The sequence below is a fragment of the Crassostrea angulata genome, chromosome 9 (assembly GCF_025612915.1).
Source record: "Crassostrea angulata isolate pt1a10 chromosome 9, ASM2561291v2, whole genome shotgun sequence".
In the NCBI taxonomy this organism is placed as follows: domain Eukaryota; kingdom Metazoa; phylum Mollusca; class Bivalvia; order Ostreida; family Ostreidae; genus Magallana; species Magallana angulata.
Window position 1 is genome coordinate 26,344,539 of NC_069119.1, and position 15,848 is coordinate 26,360,386.

General features: G+C 33.2%; 1 protein-coding gene across 4 annotated transcripts in view; it reads right to left on the reverse strand.

Annotated features, from left to right (window-relative positions):
• Nucleotides 1-14,603, reverse strand: part of LOC128163825 (ATP-dependent translocase ABCB1-like) — a 30,079-nt gene extending 15,476 nt beyond the window's left edge. For 2 of the 4 annotated variants that reach the window (XM_052827493.1, XM_052827491.1), the window contains exons 1-10: nt 12,131-12,371; nt 11,310-11,420; nt 5,686-6,237; nt 4,498-4,652; nt 3,868-4,134; nt 3,344-3,515; nt 2,851-2,975; nt 1,496-1,673; nt 944-1,168; nt 203-328 (exon numbers count right to left, since the gene is read on the reverse strand). In XM_052827493.1, coding sequence (XP_052683453.1) covers nt 203-328; nt 944-1,168; nt 1,496-1,673; nt 2,851-2,975; nt 3,344-3,515; nt 3,868-4,134; nt 4,498-4,652; nt 5,686-5,934 — 1,497 coding nt within the window. In that variant the 5' untranslated portion in view covers nt 5,935-6,237; nt 11,310-11,420; nt 12,131-12,371. Of the gene's footprint in view, nt 1-202; nt 329-943; nt 1,169-1,495; nt 1,674-2,850; nt 2,976-3,343; nt 3,516-3,867; nt 4,135-4,497; nt 4,653-5,685; nt 6,238-11,309; nt 11,421-12,130; nt 12,372-14,556 lie in introns of those variants that run through there. The other 2 variants (XM_052827492.1, XM_052827494.1) reach the window with 2 other exon arrangements.
• Nucleotides 14,604-15,848: the final 1,245 nt, after the last annotated feature.

The window sequence follows — 15,848 nt, forward strand, 5'->3', positions numbered from 1 at the left end:
AAAGTTTTGCATCATGGACCTAATGATTTGCAATAAAATTAACAAGTAGTTAACTATTCATAATTGAAAAATATGTTGGAAAATTGAACATAACACTTTACAAGACAGTTACTTAATTTCAATTTACAAACGGAAGGATTTCAAATGAACATAACGCAATGCAGTTATTTATGTCATGAATAGCAAATCATTCTAGAGTTACCTGCCCTTCCTCTGGATCGTAGAATCTCTGTAACAGTTGGATAATGGTACTTTTGCCACAGCCCGAAGATCCAACTAATGCCACAGTTTGTCCCTTCTGTACATCTAAATCGATGCCTTGTAGAATCTGTGAACAGGCAAAACACATCAAATAAGCTTCAAACATCCTCTGCGACATGGCAAAACAAGGCAGGCCAAACAACTATAATCTAAGTAAACTTAATTTGAAAAATAAATAAACACTATGTTTGATTAAACCTGTGATAAGAGAACCTAAATCAGTTTTATATCTGATGTTTTGTGATTTAAATTTTTCTTTTTCAGTACTGATCAACTTGTCAGCAGTGATTAAATTTCTGCAAAACACATCAAATAAGCATCAAACATCCTCTGCAACATGGCAAAACAAGGCAGGCCAAACAACTTATTCTAAGTAAACTTAATTTGAAAAATAAAAGAATGTTATATTTGAATCAAACCTGTGATAAGAGATCATAAATCAATATAATACATATCTGATGTTTTGTGATTTAAATTTTTCTTTTTCAATACTGATCAACTTGTCAGTAATAATTCAATTTCTTCAGAAAGACGCATGAAAAGAATCTTAAACAAACAGTTAAAGCATTCAAGAACTATTTTACACAGATTATTCTTCTCTCAAATGGCTATTGCAAACCTTGCAAAATTATCTTATACACTTTCGAAATTAATTTGGTGTATAACTGGCATTTCAACTTACAGGGATGTTGGGTCGAGCGGGATAACGGAAATGGACACCTCGGAACTTGATGTTCCCCTCCATCTTCTCTAGCTTCCTGCCCCCTTCCTGCTCATAATTTATCTTGGATTTCTGTTCGATGATAGAGAATACTTTGGTGGCCGCCCCGCGAGCATTAGCGATGATTTCCAGGGTGGGGAAGGCGTGACCCAGAGACATGGAACCAATCATCACCCCCAAGAACACCTGTAAAAGAAAAGCCAGCAATGGAGTGAGTTTTTTCTTGTCACTCTTAGGAGCAGCTGTGAAGAATGTAGAAATCAAAAGATGTTAAACTTTCAACATCAAACAATGTTAAACTATAGATATCACAAGATACTAAACTGTATCACAAGATGTTAACCTGTATATATCAAATACTAAACTATAGATATCACAAGATATTGTACTGTAGATGTCACAAGATGCTAAACTGTAAATATCAAAAGATGTTAAACTGTAGACATCAAAAGATGTTAACCTGTAGATATCACAAGATGTTAACCCGTAACCCTGACAAGACATTAAACTTACAGTGAGGGTGTCCCCTGGGTCGAAATCCTCATCAGGGTCTTGCATGAGTTTGACTCCGTAGTAAAATGCCACACTGAGTGCAGAAAAGATCAAGAACCAAAAGGCACTGACCGTCAGACCCAGCACCACGCCCTTTTTGGCTGCATTATTTTTGGCGTGCATCAGGTTGGCATTATACCTGTGGAACAGAATCAAAACATTGACGGACTAAAGATGATTGATTTCAATTTATAGGTATATTTCTCTGTGTTTTCTAGTTGTTTTCTTTGTTACTCTCTATCATTTATACAGCAAGCAAAACAAAATGTGAAAATTCACTATGCACATGTCAAACAGAATAAAAAATCAAATTATCTTGCATGGCAATTAGTTTCTTGTCTGTATTTGAATTACGCACTTTTTTATTATATGAAATTTTTTACTTTTCCGACAAGAATTTCGAGAAACCCCATATGAATCATGTTGTGTAATATTTAAAGATAGATTTCATACTATGTAGTAGTAATCAAAACAATTCTAAAAATCGTATGGATACAAGCACTATTGATATTGAACTCTAGCCCCGTTCAACCAGACGCTCGGCTCTCTCCATTAATCTCTGACAAGCAAGAGAGCCTCTCTGCTTGTCGGAAATTTACGGAGACAGCCGAGCGTCTGGTTGAACAAGACTTTATTACACTCTGGCGTAGGAACACATGAGACTACTAAAAATATCTAAATTGTTCGTATTATTTAAAATCTGACTATTTTCAAAGTGTTTATAGATAAGTTCCCTTGAAAACAATGCTTCAGCATACGTTACATCGAATTTTTCTATTATTTTCAAGAACTAAGTCTTGTCAGCGGCGATTATTTGTGCTTAGGTCAAAACACTGTTTCACTTTTGGTTTGCCTGAGTAACTTCATAGGAAAATTGATTAAAATCAACTCCCAAAAAATGGACTTTAGATTTTCAGATTCTGAATATAATTTTCTTTTATTCTCAAGAATTATCATTTACATGACTGACTTTATTTTCAATTATCATACAATTAATGTACTGTTTTGATTTTGAGTAGAAGAATGCTTCAAGGTCTGCACCATTTACACTCCTCTGAGACAGGAAGTACCATTTACACTCCTTTACAACCACCACCCTTTACACTCCTTTGCAATCACTATTACCGTTTACACTCCTTTACAATCATAATTACCATTTACACTCCTTTACAATCACAATTACCATTTACACTTCTTTACAATCACCGTTTACACTCCTTTACAATCATAATTACCATTTGCACTCCTTTACAATCACAATTACCATTTACACTTCTTTACAATCACTGTTTACACTCCTTTACAATCATAATTACCGTTTACACTCCTTCTCCTGCCCGTTGAAGGCAGTTACCGTTCTGATGGCTGAGAACACTTCCTCCGCTACCGACCCCGCACTGGCGTAGGCCTGCGACTCCTCTCCCGACAAATTACGCACCCACTGTAATCAACAGAATACAGGCGATGAAAGATGAAATGTTAACAAAAGAGTTATAATACTTTGTTGTGACTTGTGAGAATAAAACTTGCATAAACAATTATGAATTCATAATATAAGCACTGGCTTTATCTTTACTTTAATGTATCTACACTAAAGTTTAAATAATATCTGTTGGCACCAAATTTGTTGATTTTGTAATACAAAGTTTCAAGGATAAACAAATTTTTGAAAATTGTACAACCAATACAAATTGTTCTATTGTTTATAAAGTACTTTGTCAAACATTCTCACTTTTTAACAACAAAAACCCTGATATATGGGCGTTCAACTTAAAATGATAAAAAACCAGAATAGTACACATCCCTTACCCTGGTCAATGTCCCACCGATTAAAATGATGAGGGGACAGAATGCAACGGTAGCTAGGGCCAGCTTCCACCCAGAGATGAACGCGATGACGAAAGAGACCACAAATGTGGTCGTCCACTGGAAAAATGTGGCTATCTTGTCTCCCATGCCGTCATATATCAAATGCATATCTCTGGAAAAAAAACACCCAGAAATTAACATGAAAAATGTTAAAAGAGTTGCTTATGTGATGGGATGGTAGAAATAATGATGGGCTAGACCAGGATTTGTACACAGGTCCTAGACCCCCCTCTACCATTTTATTTCTTTCTTAAACTTCAATTTTTTAGAGACAACCCTGTATATCAACTGAGCTATCAGACACTCAACACATGCAATGAAAGTGGTCTGACTATCACACTTCCAATTTTTTCAAGAGCCCTTGGTCATATTTTACAAGTAAATATTTGTCTTTTAGTTAAATACATTTGTTTTACTGTTTAAATGCAAATTTTCTTTTTACAAAACTCTGCATGCATTCTTACTCTGAAAACCGTGTGCTTAATTCGCTGCTTTCGTGTGTATCAAACCACTCCATGTCCTGGCGCATGATGGAGCGAAAGAAAAGCTTCCGGATGACCCGGATCTGTCTTTCTGCGGACACAGTGAAACAGAAGATGCTGGTGAAACCGAGGGTGAAGGCTCCAATCGCGATCAGACAGAAGTACAGGGCATGCTCCTTTGCAATGTCTAAGATATCAAGACTCTTCAGTAGCTCTTCACGGTTCACTAGCGTGGTCAAGTTGGTGTCACTGCAAAACATTAAGTAAAAATATAAGACCAAAAAATTAATTTTTTGTTTGTAAGGAACTGCCACAACTAACATGATCATGATGGAATTTTTAAAATCAGTCCTGTAGGAAAATGCATGCCATTTAAAAATAAGTTTCTTTTTTTCTCCAATAGCAGTATATATATGTCACATCAGCTTAACTGTACCCACAGTAATTAACAACACAGCCATATTCATGATATTAAAATTTTTAAAATTTAAAAAAAAAAGAGGGTTATTATATTTTGATTTTGAATCAAATGTACTTTTATCCATATTGAATTATAAAACAACCATAGTTTAGCAATAAGTGTAAATTGTAACAGTGATAAATTGACCCTACCTGAAGTTCGTTCCCTTGGCGATGTCGTACAGAATGAAGTAATTGGCCAGATCTCCGTACACAAAGAAGTTGATGGGCGTGGCACACCCCGTCCCCATGGCGCACAATATCCCCACGGCCAAAATAATCTTATCAAACAGACTCCCATATCGGAACTGAAAAATACCCAAGATCATCATTATCTTAAATTATTATGTCCATGGCTGCATTTTACAAAAGAGCTATGACCTGCATCAAATAACTTACAAATGCTTGACAATGGCTACCTAAAACTTGTAAATGTATAAATTCTGATGGAATACTTTTCCAGAGTTATCTCTCTTGAATGCGCTTTAGACATTTCATTTTCTCTGACAACACGATAGTAGGCCATTAATATATCTATAAAATTCATGACATCGGAAAGATTTAAGGCTTATTTTGTAAAAATTGAGCCCTAGCTGGTCTCTTTTCTCTTATTCCCCTTTAATATATTCTGTCCATCTGCATCAGTACTACGAAACATGGTCATAACAAAGCACCATGGATAGGAAATTTTGATTTGTTATCAATGCAATTTGTTTTATCTGATAAGATCGTAATACGTTTACAAGATTGAAGTTGTAAGTGTGAATTTGTTATAAGCTTGCATGTTCTTCGCTGTAACCAATTAAGTTGTTTTACTAGATTTTATGTTTAGATTTATATTCAACAGCTCTTTGAAAATTCAGGAAATTTTCTGCTTATACATAATATACATTCTACTCAGTTTTTCCAGAGTTATCTCTCTTGGATGTGCTTTGGACATTTCATTATAGATCTGTTAATCACTTATTCTACATTACAGACTGATAGTAATTTAAAACACATACGTATGAAATTTTTTGTAAATTTCATCAATTTTTTTAGATAGTTCAATGATTGCTGCATTCATGTGTCTATATATACATAGGCAATAGTGCCCGATACCTAAAATTCATATGAAACTAAACTCACATGGGGAGCAACTAACTTTGAATGTATATAATACATGAGTCTTGGTGTAAAAACTTATATATAACCGTGGATATAACTATGTAATATGTACATTCAGATAGGAGTTAAAAATAACGTTAACAATGCCATATAACTGCTAGTACTTAATAAGAGTGATGCATCTAGATAATAAACTCGATAATAAATCTACTATCATAAAAGTCAAGTACTGACCAGAGTAAAGAACCCGATTTGTTGAACTTTCTCCTTCTGTTTCTCTTTATTCACCGTCCTCACTTTGACCTCCGGGTTTATCGTAACCGTGGCCTGGCCTTTCTTGGGTTCCGCAGGCACTCCGTTTTCCGAGACTCCATTTTGTTTCCCGCTTTCTCCGTTTTGGTGGACGTGCTCTCCGTTTTGAATCGGAATCTTCTCATCCATCTGGATGTCTTTAGCTGTTAGTGTCGTATTTTGTTGCTCCATTGTTTTTTGTTTTTTTTAAATATCAATTAAAAATCTCCCAGATTTGACACTTGTATATAATAATGTATATATAATTACATATAGTGTTTATGTAGAACTTGCCGTAACAATTCTAATCTAATCGTCAGAAGTGCTATAATAATGAAAATATAGCTTAGTTAACACTAGCTGGCAAATTGCGCACACAAACACTAATTTCAATATTATCTTAAACTTTGCGGCTGAATTTCCACCTATTAGACTGATGATTCAGAATCACTATGTTCTAAATTCCAACTCTTCATGGTGCTTAGGAAAATTTCCCTGCAAATAAAAAAAACAACAAGAAATTACATCATCCTGATCCTTATATAGGTCTAGTGAAAAAAAAAATATAGATAAAGGAATCTATAAATATTAGCACTTGTAAAAGAAGAGGAGGAATGGCCACAACTCATGAGGCTCAAACTCAGTGACGACCGTTCAGATTGCATGAGCTTATTTAAAGGGCTAACCTACCTTAATTAAAATTCCTACAAATGTTTTATGAAAAAACTAAATGTCATACAACATACAAGGGAGACTATCTTCTTACGTGTAGGTCTTTAGTATCTATAAGGTTTGATTTATGAGTAAGTATTAGGTCTCTTAAGGAATGTGAGGTCTGGCTTCTTATATATAGAGACATCACTACTCTACCCTTTTTCAATTCTATGTAATAAATCAGTTAACATTTATCCGTTTATTCTGTCAATATAAAAGCTTAATCCAATTTGCGGTAAATTCTCCCATTCATCCTATCTCTTTTAAATTTCTTTAAATTTATATCTGATTTTACATTAAAAAAAAGTTAAGATTCTGTTGTAATTGATTTCAATATTTGTTAAATACCAATTATTTGTGGATTTTCCTTGATGAGTTGATTCACAGAATTCACTGTTCATCAAAGTGCAATTTCTATTATAACACATTAATATTTCTCCATTTAATGGTTTCATAATAGTCCACGAATTAATGTATCCTAGAAAGTGTAGGCCAAACTCTGATTTTCATTAAATGAATGACTATCGATGAAACCCCATTATATCAAAAAGCTTAATAAGAGTATTAAATAAATTGTATCATTACCATGCGGTAGTTTGATTCCTCACTGCTGCATATACATGTATTTATCTTTAAAAGTTCACAATAATCGGTTTTCCCAGCATTTTTTCCACAAAGTTATTATTATTCACACAATGTCACTAATACATGTATATATGTATAGTATGATTTTAAACCAGCTCTTGAAAATTTACGATATTAATGTGCTAAAGCATGTTTATATATCCATGATTTATGCATGAATGCACATCAATTTTATCATAACCGCCTGCCTAGGCCTTTACATGGAGAACAGAGGTGAGAAACTGGAATGGAAACAAAATGCGGCGTAATAATCTACCAAAAAAAAAAAAAAAAAGCAAATCTATTTTGCTCACTTTTTTTTAGGGAGTGAGGGAAGAGAAATTTAACATTTTTTTTAAAAAATACCCAAACCATGCAGTAAATGAATATTTCAGACACCCATCTAGCTCCCAAATATCAACTATTAAAATCTATTACAATTATGTCATTTACATGTATTTGTAATTTCTCGAATTACGAATGTAAAATTCATTTACATAGCCACAGATAAAAAAAATGAGAATGCCAGAAAAAGAGGATAAATACAAAATACATGAAATAGTGCATGTGTACCCATTTTAGTATACAAGTTCTTAGCAATCAAAGGGAAGTTTAACATATAAATTTGATGTACGTAATTATAGAAACTTAAAATTGGTTTGTCAAAGTTAATTGACCCAGATAAAATTATTTCCTTTTACAAACCCTTTTCACATTGCGAATACTATTGTGAGTCAACTTCAAAGCATGAGTGGTCTGGCACATGCAGACTCGATCAGAATCATACAAACTGAAACTTGTAGACAGCGTACCGGTACTTAGTTATTTAAGGCAGGATAATTTTACTTTGTTTCTTAGCACATACAGTGCTGTACATGAATGTATTTGTATCTCAATTTGATTTGAAAATTTTCACATCAGAGCTATATGTATACAAATTGGTTTTTTTTACTGACATGTTATAGAAAAAAAATATATTGAAAAATAATTTGATCATCAAGCTAAATGCATGGTTTTTTTCTTTGATATTAATAAAGACACAGAATCTTTCCATCTCTCCATCTCTCACCCTAGGAGAATAAAATTTAGCTACACTCACTAATTGTAGCTTGCTCAATATTTCATTTAATATATATATGAATAAGGCCAAAATAAAATTATTGTTGGTCTGGAATTGCCTCCCGCCTCATTGAAATACCCCCCACCCCGATAACATTTTATAAGCGAAAAATCAAGAATATTTAATTTTTTTTTGCTTTTTTTCATTGTACAATGTTTACATATAAAGTTAGAAGTTCACTCAGATTTTTATTTCTTACCAATTTTTAATCAGCTGAACTTCCAGTTTGAAAAATTAAAAAAATTCTCTACCTCCCTTCTGGGTTTAGAAACCCCCTGGCGGCAATTGCAACAAAGATTTTTTTAAGGATGCATGGCCTTTTAATTGCGTAACAGTCTCAGATAAGCGAAACTTGTTTTATCTCTCTGACATAAGATTTGTTAGTTCTATTGATTTATAATAAGTCAAAATAAAAAAAAAATTTTCACTGTTTGTATAAACCTTTTCAGTTGGACTTTGTACTTAGCTTAAATACATATACTAGCTGGTATCGCATTTTATACCTTTTTTGATGCCTTTTTTTCCCACATTTTTTTTGTACAGTAAATATGTACCGTTAAACTAAATTGAACACCAGTGATCATACCTGGTTTATCTATAAAGAGTTAATTCATTGAAGGGTACTCAGTATAAAAAATAAAATAATGAAGCAAGAATAGCTGGGGTTTTTCTTTATTTTGACACAAAGCCTCACGTCAGCTGGCTTAAGAGGTGAGAAAGTAGAATGAATGCAATGTGTCAACCCACATTCACGCAGCTGACGCAGGGTGATTTACGAATTAAATAACTACACAGTGTCAAAATATAGAACGCCTGACCCCAATAAGACGCAAAAAAGAACATTAACACTGCATGGTTGTAAAATACACTGTATATCAAGACACAGTCCTAAGCTATAAGAAATCCGCTGTTAACGTAAATAACTTACCGCATTCATGTCCTAACACAGAGTCAAAATATAGAACTTTATTATAATAGCTGAATTAGACACACAAGCACAGAGTGGCTATATTATTTTTTTAAGATCTGCATGGATAATTTATGAAAAGGACTTTGTTAAAACATTAATAAATCTGATCGACTATAGCATATGGGCTGTTAGTTCAGAATTTAAATGAAGGAGGTTTCTTAATGCAAGAAACATTTATTATTTTTTTTCAGGTCAGCAAAAGAAAATCCTGAAGATTTCCTGTGACCCTATTGTAATGTCTCAATTGAATTTCCTGTGTTTTCAGGTCTTTATATGTACAAATATTATCATAATTGATACCACTGAAAGTGATCCGTAAATACTATTTTAACAAGACCTTGGACTTTCAGTAGGGCTTAGCTATCTATTTCTTGCGTCAAAACAAATTAAAATAATGCGGTTTCAAGCGAAATATGCACTGGTTGCGTAGTCTTAGCTCAAAAACTTGACAAATCTTGTTCATTTCAAAGAACCATGGCTGAGTGGCCAGCAATGAAATAGACAGGCCTACGTCACATTGCTGTTTGAGACAACTACCAAAAGTCCAAGCTCTTGTTAAAATGGTTCTAAATCACTTGAATTCCACTTTCTATTTTACACGTAATTTTAGAATAAACACCATTATTACTATTAATAGTTTTAATAAAATACCACCCCCAATACACACATCTATTTTCTAGATTTTGAATCAGGTGCAAACAAGAGGAGGTGGTGGTTTGGGAAAATAAAAAAAAATTGATTCAGAAGGGGTCTTAATCAAATAATAGCAGTCATACTGTTACCACCAACCAGCACGACATATTTCAAAATCATTTAAAACTTATTAAGATTTGAATTTTACTGGAATATTTTCTTACAACACAAGTCACCTTGACTAAAGACATTACAAAAGTGTTTTATAAGCAAGCTCTCTCTCTCTCTCTCTCTCTCTCTCTCTCTCTCTCTCTCTCTCTCTCTCTCTCTCTCTCTCTCTCTCTCTCTCTCTCATTATTTACATAGAATGCTAAAATTCGAAAATATATGGTTAAAGCTACATGTACATGATTAATCAAAAGTGAAATGGACATCATTAACAATACCGGTACTTGAATTCATTGATATTTATTGGTGGTATGACCCTCAGCCCCTTGAAAGCCACTGTTTAAAAATACATCAGTCTTGCATATCATTGTACCTTTATCACGGTTGCTTATAAATCTCTTAATCTCATACAGTGGCTGGTATTAGATTTCACCCAACCACTGAGTTTTACAATAGGTCAACTTTTCAACTTCTAGAAATAAATTTAAAATAGGGTCAAAGCTAAGCTTTGATTGATTGAGCCATTTTTAAAAAATAATTGAAAAGAAAATTGGTTAGCAATTGTAGAATTACGAGAAAATGCTACGTTTTTCAGTAAGTTGGGAGACAATATTATACAAATTTTTAAAAAATATTTTAATACATGCATGTACACACATGTATGTTAAATTGCAACATGAATGTAAACGACGTATATACAGGCAAAACACGCTTAATATACTTAACGAATTGCCAGGGACGGCTGATTTTGTTTCGTTAAAAGCATAATTCATTATACCGGTAACCCGTCAAAATTTACAACATGTAATTAAAGACACGGGGAATGAAAAGCACACTTTGCAATGTAAGCATTAATTCATTGAAAGCGTGTTTGCTATAACAGTGTTTTACAGTAATGTGTAGCGAGTCGGGACACTAATATACACAAACAATGACAGACTAGTCATGTCCTGTTTTACCTCTATTTATAACTACCATAATTATGATAGTACATAATCATAAATAAAGAAGCATGTTACACTAATTTAGAGGCTTGTATACTCCCATTTGGAGCAACAAATACTTTTGAGTACTAGTTTGAAATACTAATTATAACCATAAAAGGCCTAGGGCTATTCAGTTCTTTACAAAAATTGGGCCAATTAACCCAAAACAGTCTTCTAATTTCCATTAAAAGATCACTAAAGTCTTCAGATAAGTTGATCGAATCAAAAGTTGTCCATGTAAAATTCACAACTGTTTACATATAAAAAATTGTTTGTTACAACCAGCAGTTAAACTGGTTTAGAAACTGACAAATAAATACTTTGTGTGTATATAGGCATTGCTGTCACTAACCTCAGACAAGACACGATAATTACTGCAGTCCCATTCTTAATTATTTGGGTTCATTATCGTTAATTGATGTTCAGAGTGATCCAATATCCTCTCATTTAATACGTCAATTTCCTGGAAAGTTAACACAACATAAACAAATGCATCAGTAATTAAATATATTGCTACATTTATATATAGACATACATTCGAGAGACGTTCATACAAATATTAGAACCATTTTATAAACAAGACCTTGGACTTTCAGCAGGATGTTACTATCGTTTTCTTGAGTCAAAACAAGTTAAAAATGACACTAGCTCAAAAGCCAGACAAATCTCGTTGATTTTAAAGAGCCAAAGCTTGGTGGCCAGCAATGAAATAGACATGCCACATTACTGTTTGACACAACTACCCAAAGTCTAAGCTCCTGTTAAAATGATTCTATTATTTCCAATTTACAATTGGGTTAACACCAAGTGTTACATTATATTCATAAGTAAACACATTTTTATTAATCAGGGCCCACTTATTAAGACACATGATTTTTTTTTAGACTTATATATGATAAATTATAAAAACCTCAGTGATCTTTGAAAATTATTAGAAATCTTGCAAATCATATGATGTACGCATGCGAGTAGATGCTCCAACACCCCTGAGTGATGAATAAACTTCAGTTTCATAACTTTAACCCGTACAAGTCTTTAAAAAGAAAGCGACCGGCATTTGATCAAACAATATACAGACGACCTAGTTATAAGTACTTAATGGACATACACAGGTGTAAAAAAAAAAATAAATGTTATGATTCAAAATTACCTATTGACAGTATAGAAACTCACCACATATAAGTAAAGAAACACACTGTTGTCAGAGTAAAAGCGGAGTCGTAGTAAATGCTGAACGAGTTACACATCCGTCAGTCACACGCTTTCCTTGTTTACATCAAGAATATCTATACTAGCTATGTACTTAGTCTCATTAAGTAACAGGCTGGAAGAGCAAAAGTTCATTCGTCCATGGGTGACCACAATGGAGGTCTTAATCTAGGTCAATACCTGCATGGCATGAACCAGGCCAGAACAAACCATGCATGACTTTTTTCAATTTTCTTTTTATAATTAAATTCTTTTTATAAATTTAGCTTCAGTAGTGTCGCATGTAAAACAACGTGTACCGGCTGAGTTTAAAAAGGTCAGGAAATGGAACACAGGTTGAGATTTAGTTTAATCCTGACGGTCTGTAAAAATATTCATTCAAGTTGGTGAAATATGAATATATACGAGAGAGAGAGAGAGAGAGAGAGAGAGGAGAGAGAGAGAGAGAGAGAGAGAGAGAGAGAGAGAGAGAGAGAGAGAGAGAGAGAGAGAGAGAGAGAGAGAGAGAGAGAGAGAGAGAGAGAGAGAGAGAGAGAGAGAGAGAGAGAGAGAGAGAGAGAGAGGAGAGAGAGAGAGAGAGAGAGAGAGAGAGAAGGAGAGAGAGAGAGAGGAGAGAGAGAGAGAGAGAGAGAGAGGAGAGAGAAGAGAGAGAGAGAGAGAGAGAGAGAGAGAGAGAGAGAGAGAGAGAGAGAGAGAGAGAGAGAGAGTGAGAGAGAGCATTTTTCCTTTATCGCTTTAATTGGGGTCAAGATTTAATTTACCTGTACAGTAAGACTTTGATTCAATATTTTAACTTGGGATTTTTTTCCCAGTCCCTTTAAAAAAAAAGTACATAAGGTGTACATATATATATACATGTAAATGTTAATACTTTTAACTAAATTGTACGTTTCAAGCTAAACCATGATTTAAGGAGCGTTATTTACAAACTACCTCATTTTCCTTTTTTTTTTTCAATATACTTTTTAAGCTTAATGTAGCTAAGTAAAGTTCTAAAAATTATAACTTTTCTGCTTCATCAATCAAATTCAAATTGAAATTCTGTTAAATAAATGTCATTTTGTCATATAGTCATGGAAGAACGCAGTTATATCGTTTAAAAGTCTTACTTTACTCCCTATGGAAACTAGAACGCAATTATATCGTATCATTTAAAAGTCCTACTTTACTCCCCGTTACGTCATGTGCCACATAGTTTCAAATTCCCCTGATGCCAAGAAGGGCATACAATTTTGCATGCAAACTTGTCATTTGATTTCTTTTGTTGAAAAAAAATTGAGGAATTTGAATTCAAAATATAAACCTAGCTATCTAAAAATATTTTATAAGAAAAACTTAAATCTTGTTCCATCGAGACTTCTTTTTTTTGTAGATTGAAGTCATATAAAACAAACTGACAATGCTATCAAAGTTTCTTAATTTAACTCTTGCTGAAAATATCCATTGCAGCTGCTTAAATTGATTTTTCCATATAATAATATTCTATATAATCACATATATTGAGCATGTTGAGATAAAATAGCTTTTCTATAAATACAATTATACTTGTACCCATCCCAATCAATTTTTAATTATGACCAATGTCTCAATGATTTTCCAAAATTCAAAACCCATATGTTCAACTTTTATTTTTAACTGATTTTCTAACATATGTTACATATCTATTACCACTGAGCCTCAATGCTTTGTATTCAAGGGTGTTCTCACTTCAAAACATCGGTATTATACAGGTTGGGACCATTTCGCCAAATGGGATATAATAACCCGTTTAGGATATAATAGCCCAAATGGGATATAAATTTTAGGCGCCAAAAATCAAAATTTTTGATTTTGAAATTTTTGATACAAATCCGCATTAGAATAGGTGTAATGCAACAACTTTTGGTTAACAATTTTTTCTGGAACCGTACTGTTACGGAGATTGATCCCTCAATATATCCAAAACTTCTTGGTGATCAATCTTACAAACTATCTTTTTTATATACACATATAGAAAAACTTCTTAACCAAAAGTTGTTGCATAAAATTAACATTTCATACTGAGCATGCTGAGTGGGCTTGCGGTGGAATAACACACCTGGAAAATGTAACTCATATAACAGTAAATCATTTGATTATGAAAGATATAATGATAAATAAACTGTACATATGTCAAATAAGCGAAAAAATTAGCAGGGACTGGCTTTAGTCAGACTAGTGCTCAACAATAATTTGAATAAATCGCTATGCGTTTGAATGTATTTTTCATTTGTGTGTTTGTCGGGGGTCGACCCGTCGGGGGTGGGGATGGGGGGGGGGTGAGAGGAAGAATAATTCATTAGTGAATTGATAAATGTTAGTTAATTATGTTGCAATGTTTCATGCAAATAAAACATAGTTACCTTTCTTACCATAATAAAAGTTGATGAAGGAAAGAGCCGGGCCATCACTGCGTCGCTTCGGCTGCAAAAGATCTTACTAATTGAAGAATTTTTTTCAATTTTTTAAAAACAACTCAAATACACTTTTGAAAATCTAATTCATAAAAATCTAAAACATTTCACGTCAATTACATTTTATATCATTAAAGGTTGTCATATATTAGATATATATGATAAATATTATCAAAACAATAAGGGATTAACAAAACCATATTTTGGTTCATTTAGGGTCTTTAGTCATTCCATTATCGCGGCGTAGGTAAAATTAGTAAGCAAAATATAGCCGGGTTTTATCCAAGTTGAGCTTTCTAATCAAAATTGCATTTTTCCGTTCTTTAAAACTTTGAAGCTATGCACGCGATTAAAAAAAACATGGGTTATTTTGTAATAAGATTGCGCGGACAGAGAAAAAAATGTTGAGTCGTATGAAATATTGATGAGCACTATCCACAAGGTATTTTACGAAATAAATCAATGTAATAACACAAAAATACATGTAGCATCCTCGCCAGCCAAGCGTTTTTGGTCCAGACCAAAAACTTTTGACTTGGGGAGGTAAAAAAAAAATAGTGTTTTTTTTTCTCTTTGTTTGTTTGTTTTTTTTTCTTTTGTTTTTTTTTCTTTGTTTGTTTTTTTATTTTTTACAATAAGAAATTTGACGCCTTTCAATTAATACGTATATCTGTCTTAATGACAGTTGTTGGTTTGAAATGTATAATCGTATATTGTAAATGTAACAGTTTGTCATTCATATTAAATGCCCTGTCTAGTATATAGTACTCCTGCCGCATGAATATCCTCCTGCTAAGGATGGTCCAGCCATTCATACCTGGGAAATATGATTCACGATGGCTCACCAACTTCGTTTATGGTTTTTTTTTCGTATACTCGTATAAATAATGATTAAATTATTCTACTTGAATAAACTATACATTTCAGTCACTTCAATTAAAAAATATTCAGAATGTTTAATTTCATGTTGAAGCAATGATGATCGAGGTGTAGATAATCAACTCAGCCGTCAATGGCTATGCCATGCAGCAATGTTTTAAAAGCTAGGTGTCTCAAAGCTTAAACGAAATATGGTTGGGAAAAGGTATATAATTGTTTGAATCAACGAAAAATACTTTTATCACGGGGAGTATTTTTTCAAGTCATTGCAAATGATCTAATCAAATCGCATCGGCACGGCTAGGTGAGAATCGACACTAAATTGGAAATATTTTATTGAAAAATCCTTTAAAATGTCATATTCTTTTCAA